The sequence below is a fragment of the Corvus cornix genome, chromosome 1, assembly GCF_000738735.6.
Source record: "Corvus cornix cornix isolate S_Up_H32 chromosome 1, ASM73873v5, whole genome shotgun sequence".
Classification (NCBI taxonomy): domain Eukaryota; kingdom Metazoa; phylum Chordata; class Aves; order Passeriformes; family Corvidae; genus Corvus; species Corvus cornix.
In genome coordinates this window covers 27,287,839-27,303,860 of record NC_046332.1, presented here as the reverse complement: position 1 = coordinate 27,303,860, position 16,022 = coordinate 27,287,839, and the positions used below count along the sequence as shown (strand labels likewise).

Sequence of the window (16,022 nt, the reverse complement as noted above, 5' to 3'; positions counted from 1 at the left end):
GTTTTTTTCTTCAGCGGATTTAACCTGTTTCTCCACTACTCAGAACCTTTCAGTAATGTGCAATAATAGAAGGGAGGAGAAATTTGGGGGGGGAAATCAGCATGTAAGGTACATAAAATATTAGGAGTTGACCCAGCAGAAGTTCCTTCTTCACGAGGATGGGAGAGATGGAACAGGTTTCATTCAGTTTATAAGAGGAGAAAGGTGGCTTCTTAGAAGGACAGGAAGAGTGCAAGAACTAAACAAGAGCACACATGATTGTGCTCACAATTCATTTTTGAGCAAGGATAAACAACTTCATCATATGGCTGCACATTTTTCTTAGCAATTGTCATAAGAAACCATTGTCTGTGTTCATAACTTTTTTTTTTTTTAAGGTACGACAAAGAAAATAAAATCCCTCAGAGATCCAGCAGTGAAGATGTCCAAGTCAGACCCACAGAAGTTAGCTACTGTTAACATAGCAGACAGCCCTGATGAAATAGTGCTGAAATTTCGCAAAGCTGTGACTGACTTTACCTCGGAGGTGACCTATGACCCCACCGCTCGCCCCGGTGTCTCCAATCTGGTGTCCATTCACGCTGCAGTAACGGGGCTTAGCATCAAAGAAGTGCTGCACCAAGCCACTGGTCTTGACACTGCTCACTACAAAATGGTGGTAGCAGAGTCAGTTATCCAAAAATTTGCACCTATCAGGAATGAAATCAAGAAACTCCAGGAAGACAAGTCCCATCTGATAAAGGTTTTAGAGGATGGAGCAGAGAAAGCCAAAGAACTGGCTGCTCCTATCTATCAAGAAATAAGGAGACTGGTGGGATTTCAATAGAAGCTGCTGAGTAGTCACAAGGACTTTTGTATCATGGGATAGAGGTTTTTTTATTTGTAACAAAATCATTTATTAATTATTAATATTTTTGGTTTGAAACAAAAGCTTTTTTTTCCTGGAAGATCCAAGGAGAACATTGGAGGTGATTGCACTAAAAAATGTCCATGAAGCCAGATACTTCCAGTGGGACCAGCATTAAGCTTGTCTGGTTAGTCAAAGAGGGAGAACAGAAGCAATCACAATTCACAAAGAAATTGTGCAAAACCAGAATATAAGGTTGCCTGTGTGGGTTTTTGGATTTTTCCATTGACCACTACAAGAAGCTGAAGTGTAGGCGAGGTGATCAGAATCTAGCAGAAAGATATGTAATCCTCTCAAGAGCATATTTGGCTGTGTATGCAATCTTGTACAGATGGACAGTTCACCCTGTTGGGGGTTATTCAGCTTTGATATGGTGATTGAACATGTTCTTGGATAACCAGAATAAAAGCAGAGACTTAAGAATAAATGCTCAGGGTGATGAAGAGAGAACGTACTGCTTCTCCCTATAGTGTCTTCAAATTCAGTGTGAATTTTCTTTTTGTATCTATGTAGTTTGTGTGAAGTGAATTTCACTTCTGCCATTTGTGCCATCCTGCTGGTCAGGTCTAAGGTATTTCAGTGAGAAATGACATGTGCTCCAACTGCTCAGATTTCATCTGCTGTTCTGTTTAGCAGGATTTTCAGTTCAGCATCAGGTCTAGGATTGCTTTAAAAAAGGTGTAGGGGGAAAACATAATGCTAAATCAAAGAAGTCTTGGGTTGAGAATCAAAGAACTCTACAGAGTAAAGTTTACAAAATTCTTTCTTTAGAAAATTGTGCCGAGGTCAGAGCCAGAATATAGTTAAATAGATCTTTATGGACTCTTCACTACTGAGCCTTGAGAAAGTGTCGTGGTGGGAGAACAGTGTTAGCCTGCCCTGATCTTGGGCCTCACAAGATCCACAGACTGGGACCCATGGGTTGTGGTGTTTGTTGGGGAGTGTGCAGCAAAGGGGAATTGCCAAAAGGAGACACCATGTTCTAAAGAGGGGTAGTAGCACATGTTAAAAGGTAATGAAAGCCCTACTGGTCTTGTGCCAGCATATTTAACTGTATTGTTACACTTCATGGTGCTGTGTTTGAAACTGCTGTAGTGTAATGTAAATTGAGTTAATCCTGTACTCTGGCAGCTCATAATCACTCTATGCCTGTGGCATTTGTCATGTGGGATTGCAGTCTTATATGACTGAGTTAGTAAAACATGGTGGGGGTGGAGGGGGCGTGTTTCTACATAGTACCATTGGTTGGTTGGTTGTTTTGGGGTTTTTCTAAAAAGCAGTATTTAGTTAATTATAGTATGTTGATTCAGAAAGAAATATTTAATTTTCCAAAACATAAAGCTGAGAACTGAGCATCTCCAGATCTGTGATGTGACCTGTATTTATTTGTTATGAATCTGAAGAAGAGAACTGCCATGCAAGAACTTGACGATGACAGATTTTCTAAAATTAGTCAAGACTAAAGAAGCAGAGTGGATGAAGACAGACTGATTGGAACCAAAGTCAGTATTGTCAAGCCTCAGGTAATGTCCTCTGGAAATAATAAGTATATTCAAGAATTGTCCCTGGTTTTAAATAAGCTGTAGTGGATAAGGAAAGGACACGTTATAACTGTGCATATTTACGTAGTTTTAAAAAACTTTTGTCAGTGTTTAACAGCTGCATTAGGACACTAAGACAAAAAATAAAGGCACACAATTACTGCTGCTTACTGACTTGGCATAAACTGTTTGTTGTGGCACTTTTTAATATAGGTTGATTTCTGCAAAGGTCCCACAGTCACAGTATGTTCCTTAAGAGAAGCAAACACTGTGCTCATGAAGACTCTGAAAATCTTTAATACTAGTGTGTCTAGTTTCTACCCTACCTCTTTTTCACTAGCAAAGATAGAAGTATATATTCAAGAGACAAATCATAGTTTCAAGGTCTCTTTACACTTCTAATACTCAAATCACCTAATATATAAAATTGCCATTCAACACACCTTCTTTGCAATGGAAGGAAAATAGGAGCATTCATGGGAGGGGTTGATGCCAACAGGTAATTTTGGTTTGTTACTTAAACTGTTCTGAGCCATCTTTCCAAAACTGTTAGGTTTTTTTCAGAAAATTGTGTAGGGAAAGCAGGAAGAAAAAACTTCAAAAGAGCCTTTTTCTTTGGGGTGGATGTTTATGACATTACATATTTAGCTGTGTTTCAATCAAATTCACTAATTTGCCTTTTTTTAATTCAATAATACATTGGGAGTTTTCCCTTCCCTTTCTCCTATCAGTCACAGTTTTTTCTGCAAAGGTAACCATCTTGGTATTGAGGTGGTTTAACTGAGCTTGAAGCAGTGAGTTGATTCCAAGCTACTCTCCCTTCTTCTATGTCCCTGTTTCCTCCTGAGAATGTTTTTATAAGCACCCATTCTATATAGGGTTTTGTGGCAACGTTTAGTAAGTAGTGCAGATGAGTTAGAACAGCTGTTTAGAGAGCAATTGCTGAGAAGACCTGATGCTTTATATTTCATGATTATTTGTTTCACACTAGTGCTGGGGATTTAATTTTGTTTGCAACGAAGTAGGTGCACTCCTGAAATGTGTTTTCATAGGGTTTTTTATCCAAATCATATTCTCTAAGACTTCTCTGTGATGTCAGCTGAAGTGCAGCTGGTGGGGCGTTTCTGCAGGAGCACACTCCTGATCCCACTGCAGTGTGGTACAGACATGCCCTGTGGTGTTGTGGAAGTAGTTGTAAGGTGTTCTTCCAGGACAGGGTGGGAAAAAGGTCCAAGTACATCCTTCCTGGCTGAAGTAAAAAGAGTCAAAAGGTGGAGGGGTATCCTTACCCCTTGCAGTGTTGCTCACTGAAGAAAAGGAAGCAGAAACAACGATCCTTTATTTAGAGTGTGTTGGTAATTTGTGCCATGGACTCAAAATCTCCTCTTTTGCCGTTCCTATGTTACTGCAGCTGATGTCCTGCAGATCCCAACCACTGCATATGTATTGGGCATGGCATCTCCTGGTAAGACTCACCTTTAGAGATAAAACATCAACTCCACAGTGAATAACTTGCAAAGATCTAACGAAAACACTTGAGACATTTATTTTTGCGGCTAGTTATTCCTAGGAAATCATGATATCACATAGTGAGTGTCAGCTCTGTGCTTTTCAGTTTAGAGTGCGGAGTTTACTGAGAATTTTAGATTCAGGAACAATGTTTTCTTCAGCAAAGATTCCAAATGATGGTTGGCCCCATAAATTAACTCTAGGACTACTCCAGCATACATCCCTGCCTCAAATATCTGGAGTGCATGGATATTGTTCATTATACTGGAATTTGATAGTAACTTAAAGATGTGGTTGAAGTATACTTAGTTTTCAAACACCATGACCTGGCTTCTCAGATTCCCCAGAAGGCTTTTTGCATAGTTCTGATTCAGTGTGTGTTTATCTACAACCAATTCAAGCAAAGTTCCTTTGCAGGATTATGGCTGCATCCATTAAAGGTTAGGGAATTCCTAAAAGTGAGCTGAAAGTCTAAGGAAGGACAGTGAAATGGGATCCTTGGGGACTGACCTGCATCTAAATGTTTTGGGAACCATAGGTTATCAAAGCAAATGTTTTCTTATCCTTGGTTAGGGCCATGATCCTGACAGCAATATAGCAGTAAATACTGCTGATGAAAGTGTGTTCTTTCAGCGGTCCAGCTTGGTTAGATTTATGTTCAGTACAACAGATGGATCTTTCACCATTTTGATCTGTGCATTTAAGCTCCTGGATGGTGCCTACTCATTTGTTTATGACTGATGGACTGCTGCACAGAGATACAGTCTAGCAAGCTGGCATAGGAAGTCTAGTGGAAAAGGGTTTTTGTTCAGGAAATACATTATCTCTTCTTGACAGGAAAACAGAACTCCTCTTTCTGCTGTATTGGACTGTCTAATTTCCTTGAAATTATTTGATCTGTTCATTCTTTCTGGGTAAATTTGACAGTAGCTGAAAGAAGAATGTCAATGTATTGTGTAGTCAAAAGCCTTAGAAGGATCCAGACATCTCTCATCTTTTCAGAAGTCCCTTACATAGTGGGACTTTATTGTTCGCATCAGCCAGTTTTGGGGAAAATGCTGCAGCAAAATGGTAATCATATATGACGTTAATTTATCTGCTTAAAGCTTTTGTGGTTTGGTTTGGGTTTTTTTAGCTCAGTAGCCTGTGAAAGAAGACTTTTTAAGTATTGAATTCCCAACCAAGCTTTTTATCACATAGTCCTGTCCAGATGACAGCCGAAGAAATGGAAAAATCTCTTTTTTCTCACAGAAGATTCTGCACTGATTCTCACTGTCTTTTCTGTTGTTCTGTTGGTTGTGCTAATGGTCATATTGTGGAAGGTTTGACAGGTAAGTATTTATTCTGTGTCAATAAGAAGTCATTTTACCTGCAACAGTCCCATTTTATTATGGAAATGGAAGATTCACTGATTATTTCACTCATAGGCTGCAGCCTTGGTGTCACAATTATTTTATATAAAACAAAATGCCAACCTCCTGCACAGGTACAGTAAACAGTTTAACACCTGGGAAGATTTTTTGCCACTGTTGTAAACTGCTGTCACAGAACACCATGACTGAAGATGAGATTATCCACTACAGGAATGGTCTCGTGCTGCCTGAGGACATAAAATTAAGCACTGGGCTTAGTGTCTGTTGTGCTGTCGTGCTCTCAGCACTCCAACATGGCTGTGAGACGGAAACAGAGCAAATCTGTGCCACACCAAAAGGTTTGATCAGTTCCAGATGTGCTACATTTGCTGTATCTGCAAGACAAAATGTCAAGGCAAGAGTTCCAGAACCAAAATCCTTAAAAGTTATTAAATGTTTGGGAGTAACAGCATGCTTGTAAAGCTTGGCTTATAAAGCTATGATAGCATGGTCTTAGCCTCATTCATATGGCTGACATGAGCAGTCAGTCACACAGCTGAGTGTGATGGTGGCATAAGGTAAGCCGTCTGCTTCCTCAGTACAATAATGTAGAGACAGTATGAGTCTAATTTGGGGGGTTACTGGATTAACCCTCACAGGTGGGAAGTAATAGCTCATGGCAGAGCAAGGTAGTACCAGATCTCTCTTGCGTCCTAAACCATTCTGAAACCAGATGCTCACAGTTCAGGTGTGGACTTCAGGTTGTGCAAAGCACAGGCAAGGTGCTGCATGGACAGTGTCACTTGTCCCACATGTTATTGTATCTATGACTCTGCAATTGCTCCAATTTCAGTTTGGTGTGACTTTATTGTCATCCATCAATGTGAAATGATGGTCACGTGCTGATAAAATTAATGGAACTTCTATTTGAAACACTGGCTATATGTTCTCTACTATCTTTGGTGAAAAGTTCTTTCCTGATGCCCCAGGATTTATAGAAAGAAATTGTTAAGCTGAATACAGATGAAATTTATCAAAACAAGGCTGCTCTCTGGCATCATCCAGACTTTCTGGTGTAGGTGGTTTCTGGCTTCATTCACCCTGTTTACCTTCATGCTTCCTCCCCTAAGCCACATCCCTGAGTAAAGTAAAATCTGTATGTTGAATGTTGCAAGACTGACTTTTTATTGTGACTGGAAACAGTTTTTCAAATATATTTCAAGAGTCTCTTCATGGTGTTTGCTGAATGAATAACAAAGATTTCAATAAGTGCCTCTTGAGTATTTAAGCCACGAAAGATCTGTGAGTGGGTTGGGGCTTGCTCTGCCCACACTTACTCCTTCATGGCCTGTCTGGCAGATGTTCCCACAGCAAGAATGGGAAAAAGAGCAATTTTCTCCTTAGGCTTGTAGGCCAAATGTAAACTGCAAGTGGCAGTGTGTCATCCATTATTTTTAGGCAGCCCTCATGAACTTCCTCTTAGTGACATCACTGTTTGCACGCCCCCAAAGTTGAAATTGTGTGGATATTATGGGGGGAAAACCACTGGATGTGAACAACTAAACCCATTTCTGTCCCAGAGCTGATGCCTTTGTTATGCATGCACGTTGGCACACGGCGAAGAAGGGCCTTGCTGCTCAGGAGAGGATTGCTGCTGCCACCATTGAGACAACTGATCCAAACTGTGAGACTCCTGCCTTACGTCCACCAACATGAACCCCCCTAGAAGGAAACTGTGAAGTGGATGAATTTACTGTGTACACTGCATGAGTGCTGCAGGTTGTGTAGTGTTGGTGTGACCTGTTGGGAAAGTATGATTTTGGTGTTTAATAACCATTGCCAAAACAGCCCAAGGATGTGCTGGGATTCTGAAGATCTCGAATCTCTTATGAGGAAAGGCTGAGAGAGCTGGGCCTGTTCAGCCTTGAGAAGAGATGTCTGAGAGGGAACCTCATCAATGTCTATAAGTATCTGAAGGAAGGGTGCCAAGAGGATGGAGCCAGACTTCTCGGTGGGGCCGAGTGCTAGGACAAGAGGCAATGGGCAGAAACTGGAACACTGGAAATTCCACCAGAACATGAGGAAGAACTTCTTTACTGTGCAGATGCACTAGAACAGGCTGCCCGGAGAGGTTGTGGAGTCTCTCTCTCTGGAGGTACTCCAGAACCATGTGGACACAGTCCTGTGCCATGTGCTCTGGGATGACCCTGCTTGAGCAGGGAGGTTGGAGGAGCTGGCCCACTGTGGTCCCTTCCAACCTGACCCATTCTGTGATTCTGTAAATTCAGATGTGTTCCTGATTTGTATGTGGGTTGTTCTGGCTCCTCTGAGGATGAAATGTGCTTTTGTGGGGGACTTATATCTAATGGGCCTAATTCCTACAGAGTTATTGTTAAAATAGGCTTCAGAGTTCCAAAATATCTGTATAGTGTAACAACAAAATTGAAGTGATGAGCATTGCTGCTCTTTTAATCCACTTCGGTTACCAGCATTACACACTGGCAGGAGTAGAAACTCCACTTTTTTTCTTCTTTAAGCCAACCAGGTTCTGACTCAAAGGGCTTCGCTCTACTTTCTGTTTGCCTTTGAGGAGATGGATTAGCTGAAGTGTGAATGTTCATTAGCTTTGTGGCTTATGAGGATATTTCAATAAATCTTGAGTGATTTGTCGAGGGAGATCTCTGGGTGGCCTGAGAAGATGGATGCTGCAGGGTTTTGGGGAGGATGTTTTACCTCTCTTAAGTTAGAAAAAAACCCAAGTATAATGTTCTTGCAGATGAGAATTAAATAAATAGAGAACATTGAATATTCCTTATCAGCTTTATTGAATGTTTTGCTATGGCTTCGTAGAAGACAGCAAAATGTGCATCGTCAAGGCCATTTTGGTATATTGTTTTTCATCTGATCTGAGTTGAGTTTATTTCTTTGTTGCACTTGAGCAGGATGCTTAACTTTGAGTAGGATGCTTTGCCTCAGTTTTCTCACTATAAATGAGGCATAGGAGACTTCATTACACAGATATTGGGAGGCCAAACTAGTATTTGTGAAGCATTTTGAGCCTTCTAGTTGAAGATGCTCTCACTTGGCACTGAGTTACAGTATTTCTTCCTGAAGTGCTCTTTTGGTGATGCTTATGGTGTAAGTAAACGTAGTGAGAAGTGCTGGAGGGCAGATAGTTCAGTACAGAGTAATAAATGCATTTAGTAAAAGCATCCAAGTTGTGTGCTTCGCAGAAACCTGTAGGCTGTTGATTTCTAACTTAATACTCTTTGTTGTGCTGCAAAATGCTTGAAAATGACCCAAAAGAAACTTGAACCACAGGCTCTACTGCAGTTTCTCGATCTTTGTCTCCTCCTTGCAGTGTGAACACAAGGGTCTCTCCAAGTATCTAATATCAAAAGGAAGGTAATTCTACTACAGGGAAGGGGGAAAAAATTACTAAATTTCCTGAATAGTAAACAGTTTGGGTTGGCCTTTGAGGTTTTTTTGGGAAGCTGGTCTCTCTGTTCTTGGGCCTTGCACTGCTGGTGGATATCTCGAGGATGGGACACCCCTGCCTGCTGTTGTTGCGGGCCTCTCCCCGCTCCCCACCTCGAAACAAGCGGCCAGCGGAGAGAACTGGGAAAGTGTCGGGGAAGGTGTGGCAGGAGTGGAGCAGCGGTGGGGGAGCCTTGCTGGGGCTCCGTGGGTGGGAAGGAGCTTCCCCAGCGCGGGGGGAGCCGCGGGGGCCCTGGGGGCGCAGTGCGCGGCGGCGGGCGCCAGGGGGCAGCGGCGGGCCGGGGGCGCTGCGGGCGGGCCGCCCGCGCATCGCGCCCCGCTGCTCCCGGGGCCCGGCCCGGCCCGGCTCCCCGCGCTCCCCAGCCCAGCCCGCCGCCCTGCTTCCTCGTGGCACGGGGCCGGGAGCTGCTTCTGCCGGTGTCCCGCTGCCCTGACCGGGACGAGGGAGCGGGTTCAAGGAGACTTTCAAAGCTCCGAGCTCTGCTCAGCCCGTGTAGCGGGGTGAGGGAGGGAGCATCCCATGAGCTCTGTGCTGCGGCCCTGCGCGGCTCCGCGCAGGGGCTGGGCTGTGTCCCCCCGTAAGCCTCTGGGCACTCACCGCGTCGTCCCAAAGGTTAAAAACAAGCAGGACGCCCGTCGAGGGCCTTTCTGAACCCCTTAGCCTTTCTCTCGCTCCCTCTGGAACGATGCTTGCTTACTGCACAGAACACAGTCCCATCACTGAAAGCTATCCTGATGTCTCCGCATCCCGGAGGAGTCTTTTCCTCAAGCAGATTTCAAGGCAAAAACAAGGGCAGCCCCTGCTCCAGGGAAAAGGAGGCTGACTCGGTCCGTCCCTCTCCCGACGATTATTCCCCAGCTCTTTCCCTCAGCGAGCCATAGGCTGGGGGTGATTTCAGTGTCCGAGTGGTTTAAAAGCTTACGTGAGGGGACTGTGCAGGGGCGATCAGATCTGTTCATCGGGGGTTATTTACTGAGCTCTCCCGGCTTCCCTTAACGCGGAGAATACGAGACGAGCCGAAGGTTGGCCCGAGCCTTCACCTCCGTAACGTGGGGAAAGAGGGAGAAGCGTGCTAACAACGCCGAGAAAACTTCAATTATTTTGTTTTCGAGAGTCGGCAATAGGAGCGACAGGGCAAAATACACCTGATGCTGCTAAACTGGAGAGAGAACAGAATGAACGCACCGGCAGATAAAGACGTCTGCCCCCCGTCTTGTGTTGCAGTACGAGCTCCGATACACAACCTTTTCCTCTTTCTTTGCTTTATTCATGCCCCGCTGCCTTTGCTGGGGCTAGCTACGGATGCCTCCGAAATAACAGCAGAGGCGTGGGGTTTGGAAAGCCATGTCTGGTCCTGGCCATGTATCCCAACCTTGAGCCTCTCTCAGACTTGCAATGCGATGTTAAACCTCGCGTTGGCCCTGCATCCCCTCGCCTCCGCAAGTCTCCAAACCCGGCGTGGCAGGAGAGGTGATGGACGAGAGGGGCGAGTCCGGAGCCCCTCGCCTCTGCTGTCCTCCTTGGGCCCCAAGCCCGTGGGTGGGCAGAATTACACGCCTCTGTTCCCATCCAGGAGCTTTTGGGGAGGGCTTAAAGCAAGGCAAGCGATTGCCTTCATCCAGTTACGGGCAAAGCGAGCGTATTTTGCTGAGGCAGGGAATAAATCTGTGCATTCCCGAGCAGCCCGTCATGTATTATTGCCCACAGTTTGAGCACTTTGGGATTAGCTAGAGGCGAAACTCCAGGTTCACGTGGAAATGCCCCGGAGACAACGTGCGTGGGGGAAGCGGGGGAAGCAACAGTGGCGAGCTGCAGTGCTCGCTCTTTTCAAGCATCTCCGCGGGGGAAATTGCAGCAATTCCCATATAACGAAAACCAAGTTAGGAGGGGAAAGAAAACAGAAACAATTAGTGAGTGAGTTGGTACGATTCGAGAAACGAAGCCTTGGGAGTCCGGCACCGTTCCGTGAAGGGTGCAGCGTTGATTGCCTTAGATAAATCCCGCTGCTCATTTTCATTCTTCTCTCGGCAAAGGCTGGCGAGTCCCGCCGATCCCCTCGAGTTTTCTTTGGAGGCTCCGTGTGCTGGAGCCCGCGGCAGTGCCGAGGGCGCGTAGCGCATCACCCCTGGGTCTCGGAGCAGCCGGTCTCTCTCCCTTCCCCCATGGTGCTTAGCCCGAGTGGGGAGTCTCCGCTTCCATCTTCTCCCGAGGTCCCACGGATGAGCCCCGCCGAGTATCTTTTCAGCCTCTTTTATTCCAGGCAGCTGAGGCTCATACATCACCGATTCTCCTAGTGCCTCGCAAACTCTCACCTGGCGTTGTTGTGTTAGAAATAAATTCTCTAAACAAGCATTTGCCTCCCAAATACGGATATAATCTTCACGGGCTTTCTTTTTAATGACTTCCATTGAATCGATGCGGCAAAGCTCTTTATCTTACAGTGCAATACAGACTGTGGCGTTGTACACATATGGTTTAGGGTTTTTTTCCCCTGATTCTTGCGAGCTGGGCAGCTTTGAGCCGGGAAAGGCGTATTTACGCATATTTGACTCCTTGCACATTCTAATACACTGAAACGGTATAGGATGGTTTGGGAGATATGGTTGTGCGGAGAGATTAAACTAAGTCTAGGCAAATGCACTTTTAAAGCCGATTCCGAAGAAGTGAGTCTATCCTTACGACAGAGCTAAAAATGCCCTGGACGGTTTTATTGCTGTTGCTGAAAACAGGCTGAACACGAAGATATCAATTGCCATGGTAAACGGATCAAGAATAATAGTAAAGATCAAGTGTGGGGGTAAATATATATATATATATATATAAAGAAAAAAAAAAGATAGAGGGAAGGTACGTGTAGAGCCTCTTATACGGGAGGATGCGTGCAGAGCCAGGAGTGCTGTGGGCGTGGGTCTGGTGTGCAGCGCGTACCCTGCAGGGGTGAAGGCAGAGGGCAAGCGAAGGGGGAAATTGTCTGGCAGCCTGCCCGCAGCCATCCCCAGGTACGGCCTCCTCGGAGCCCTGGTGGAGCCGGGGACTCTCCGCCTGGAGACGCATTTTTGGGAACCCCGCGGCCGACACAAATTGGCGCCGCCGCGTCCCTGAAAACTTCCCGTCTTTCCCGGCCCCGGGAAAGCAGCGGGGCTGCCTGGGCTCCCCGCACCGCCCTCGAAACTTATCCCAGCTTGTAGCCTGCACCCAGGGGCTCGCCTGCCTCTCGCGCCGCGTGTGTCGCTGGGTCTGTGTGTGTGTGTGGGGAGAGCGTCCTCTGTGTGTGTGGAAGCGTTGGGCTGCCGTGTCCATGCCTGCTTTCTGTTTGAAGGCATCCAGAAGTGTTGTCTCTGGTGTCCACACGACCCGCTGGCAAAGCAGAGGGGGTGAGTATGAGCCCCTGGTTGCGACCCCTCTTTCTGCTGTGTCTGAGCTGCCAGGCCGTCTAGTCTGGAGTGTGATCTTTATCTTCGGCTGAGAAAGAACAGTTTACTCCGCGTTCTCCTTCTTCCTCTGAACTTGACAGGGAAGTGTAGGTGCAGTTTTGCTTCGATCGAAGCAGTGCCTGCAAAGGCGATGTATATTTCCATCCAAACAGATAAATCCGACTGAACTCCATTCTCGGAACTGTGCCACCCCTTTCCAGGCTGAACTCGAGCTCCTTTTCTAACTTGCAAAATCTGTTCGTGTCCCTGCCCGACAGTCTGTCCAGCTCTCTGTCCGTCTGTCTACCTTTGGGGTTGGCCTTTCTGGGAGAGGCAACCCAGGTCGGATTGTCAAGTATATATCCAGTCCTTTTCAGTTTGCTTGGGGTGAGTTTGCCCTCAACCTACCCTCTCCCCCGAATTCGTTCTTCTTTGAGTAATCAGACAAGGAAAGTCTCATCACCCTCCTGAGCACCTAGGACCGCCAAATCAAAACCCAATCACAGTATTCAAAATTTAGGGGGTTTCTCTCAAGAACATACATTTGTGTTTAGATAAACGAACACAGACACATAAAAAGCTCTTGATCTGCGCCAGCGTGTAAACGAGGTGTCAACCCTAATTATGTGAAAAAAGATAACATTGATCTCCTAGGTATATTTGAAATAAGTTACCGGTTTGTTTTTCATTGTTTGCTTGTTTGTTTGGGATTTTTTTCCTCTGGAAATAAACATGAACTGATTTCTGAAATCATTTTCCCCCTATTCTGTGATTTGTATCTGCCGTTGCAAACGGGAGATGAGCAATTTCGAAATCTGGGATCAGGGTTAGAGGACTAGAAGAGTTAATGCCGCCAACCTAGTTCTGTTTCTAGACACATATGTTTCTGAATATGGCAATATGCTGAAGAAAAGGTACTCTCCGAAAGTACGAGCCTCTCGGCGTTTAGCCGGGAAACGGTGTAGGAGGGAAACGGCAGCTGCGGAGATCCCGACCCCGAAAAGTTTGTTCTGTAGCTCTTTACAATGATTATTTGTAGGAAGTGCGCGAAGACTGGAGGGGTCGAGCTCTTATTGCAGATCCGCACGGCTTTACGGCCGCAGACCGTAGGGGACGGTGCTGCAAAGCTCCCAAGAGCTGGTGACACACCAGGTTTTCACACTTCATGTGGTGCCGCCGAGGTGTCTTCTCCCCAGCGAGGTTTTGGGGCTTGTGTGTCGTGACGGTCTCTCGGGGAGAGGGAAGTGTTTGCTAAATTTGTTTTCCAATGCCGACGTTAAAACGAAAAGGCGGCCTTTGAAGAGTCGCTTTTAAGCCGCGCCTTGCAGACCTGCAAACCAATTCGCCGGGGATCAGTCGTGAAACCTAAAGAGGGGATGGGGAGCCTGCAAATCTTTGCAGCCGCACATAACACCGGCTAGACGGCGTCCGCCAGAGCCGTGAGTTTAAAAATCAAAAGAGGGAGTAAAAACTCGATGCGAAAACCGGAGAAGATGCAGCTCCAATAAAAACGGGTCAGTAAAGCCTACACTGCACAGGCCGACCCGCACGTTTGGCCCAGTGTCAGGGCGGAGGGGGAAGGTGTGACCCAGAGGTGACACATCTGCCGGAGGGGCCTTCGCCGGGGTCCCCCGGGCAGGGGAGGCGGCGGGCGAGGCCGCGGCCGCGAAGCCGAACTGAGACTCGCTCAGCTCCACGCGGGTGCAGCAGGCATTGCGAGGGGAAGCATCGCCTGCAGACCGGCAGCTAAAGGCCCAGAGACCCTGCCCCGGCCTTTTTCGCTCCTGCTGACCCAGCTCGGCCCTTTTAGCTGCTGGAGGGGAGACGCGGGGCTTCTCTTGCTTTCCCGAGTAGATGACAAAGAACTGCGATTTCTCTTCCGTGGTTCCTTGGGTGATTCCTTCTCCCTCTTTGCTTTCTTACGCTTGTCCATTAACTTTTAAAACTTGGCGAAGTTTTCTGGTCCCGGGGCTCCAGATGCATCTCCTGACACGCAAGAGTCGCGGTCGGCTTTTTCCCTTTCGCAGGAAACTGCCCTGCCAAAGGGGGTTTCTTCTCTGCTCCAAGTTCAAAGGTACAGTCCTGAAGTAGTTAAGAGAGAAAAGGGACAAGTGTGGGGGAGGCACGGGGTCAGGAGCGCAGGGTCGAAGCCATTAGAGCCTCCGCCTCTGCGGGCTTGCCCTTTACGGCCTCAGCATTTCGCTGCGGGCACCGTCCCGACTCATGGGACCGAGGGGCTTGAGGGACACGGGGTGGGGAAGGGAAATATCCTGGTTCTCTTTGGAAACAACTACAGAGATGGCACTGAGGGCCACTGAGCGCCCAAAGACGTTACCCCGGCGGGGAGCGGGGCTTGAGGAGAGCGTGGTTTTCCCACTCGCTCTGCTCCCTTCTTGGGATCCACGATCCCTAGGGTGCCGGGGCAGGCATTTCCTACTAAGAAATGGAAACATAATTTCTCTGCCTCTCCTAGTACCTGCTTCTCTCCGTGCCCTACATCCCCTGTCAGCCCGAGGGTGTCTGCTAGTGAAATCTTCCCTCGCCACCGCCCTCTGCTCCTTCCCTGCAAGTTATGGGGTTACACTCGGCTGCTGTCTTATACGGGGCATGTGCTGGGTTGTTAGAAACCACTATAAAAGAATAAAGACTTAGTGGCGGCCCGCGCCTGAAACTCGTTTACCTACACTTTATAACAGTCCGCAGACGCCGTTTAGAAGCGATGGGATTTGGGCTTGTAGAAAGACGAGTCTCCCACTATTTCTATTTGATCGAAAGAATAAAGCCGTGTAAGGTGTTTCCTGTCTACTTGAGATTTTGTGCGGCACTTTAGGCAGGTTATTTCTTTGGAAAACAGCCATGGAGCCCATTGTCTTTTTCTGATGCTTGAAAGATTGGGGAGGAGAGGAAGAAGAAAAATCATTGTTAAAAACCACTTTGAAGTCGTGCAACTGTTGCCGCTCCAATTTTTTTCTCCAGTTTCCAGATGCACCAGAAATCGTTACTTTGATCTCACAAAGCAGCAATTTATATTTTTTAATTTTTTAAAAAAAATGGTTGGGTAACTCAAAGCGTAATGGCAAACATGCCGGGGATGAGGTCATCGGGCCGCGCGGGGAGGCCCGGGAGGCGGGAGCGAGCGAGCGCCGAGAGCTCAGGAAAGAGGCGGCGGGGAAGGACGGGGCTTTCTCTCCGGACGAGCCTGGTCGCCGGAACATCTGCTCAGGGCTAATCTTACATCCCCGCTCGTTCACAAGGGAGAAGTCTGCCAGTGCACAAGGGGCTGCCTGAGCGTGCGATGGGACCCTCCCTTTTATGCGCTTGCCCGGGCTGGCGGAGGGGCGCGGTGCCGTGGAGAGAGGCGCACACACGTCAGGTTGCACGGAGCCCAGCAGCTATTAAAAACCGGGGCTGGGACTTTGGCGAGGGCCATGACACGGCTTGGCAAGTGGTCCCTACCCAATTTCGTCAGAGCAGGAGGGGGATCACAGAATCATATAATATGCTGAGTTGGAAGGGACCCGCAAGGATCATCGAAGTCCAACTCGTGGCCTTGCACAGGACAGCCCCATGAATCACACCATGTGGCTGAGGGCGTTGTCCAAACGCTTCTTGAACTCTGTCAGGCTTGGTGCTGTGACCATTTCCCTGGGGAGCCTGTTCCAGTGCTCAGCCATCCTCTGGGTGAAGAACTTTTTCCTAGTATCCAAACTAGACCTACCCTGACAGAGCTTCAGGCCATTCCCTCGGGTCCTGTCACTGGTCCCCAGAAAGAAGAGATCCGTGTCTACCTCTCCGATATGT

At 47.2% G+C, this 16,022-nt stretch overlaps 1 protein-coding gene across 3 annotated transcripts in view; it reads left to right on the top strand.

Moving 5' to 3' along the window:
* Positions 1–8,127, top strand: part of WARS2 (tryptophanyl tRNA synthetase 2, mitochondrial) — a 46,788-nt gene extending 38,661 nt beyond the window's left edge. For all 3 annotated transcript variants that reach the window (XM_039559846.1, XM_039559852.1, XM_010396076.4), the window contains exon 6: positions 378–8,127. In XM_039559846.1, coding sequence (XP_039415780.1) covers positions 378–826 — 449 coding nt within the window. In that variant the 3' untranslated portion in view covers positions 827–8,127. The remainder of the gene's footprint in view (positions 1–377) is intronic.
* Positions 8,128–16,022: the final 7,895 nt, after the last annotated feature.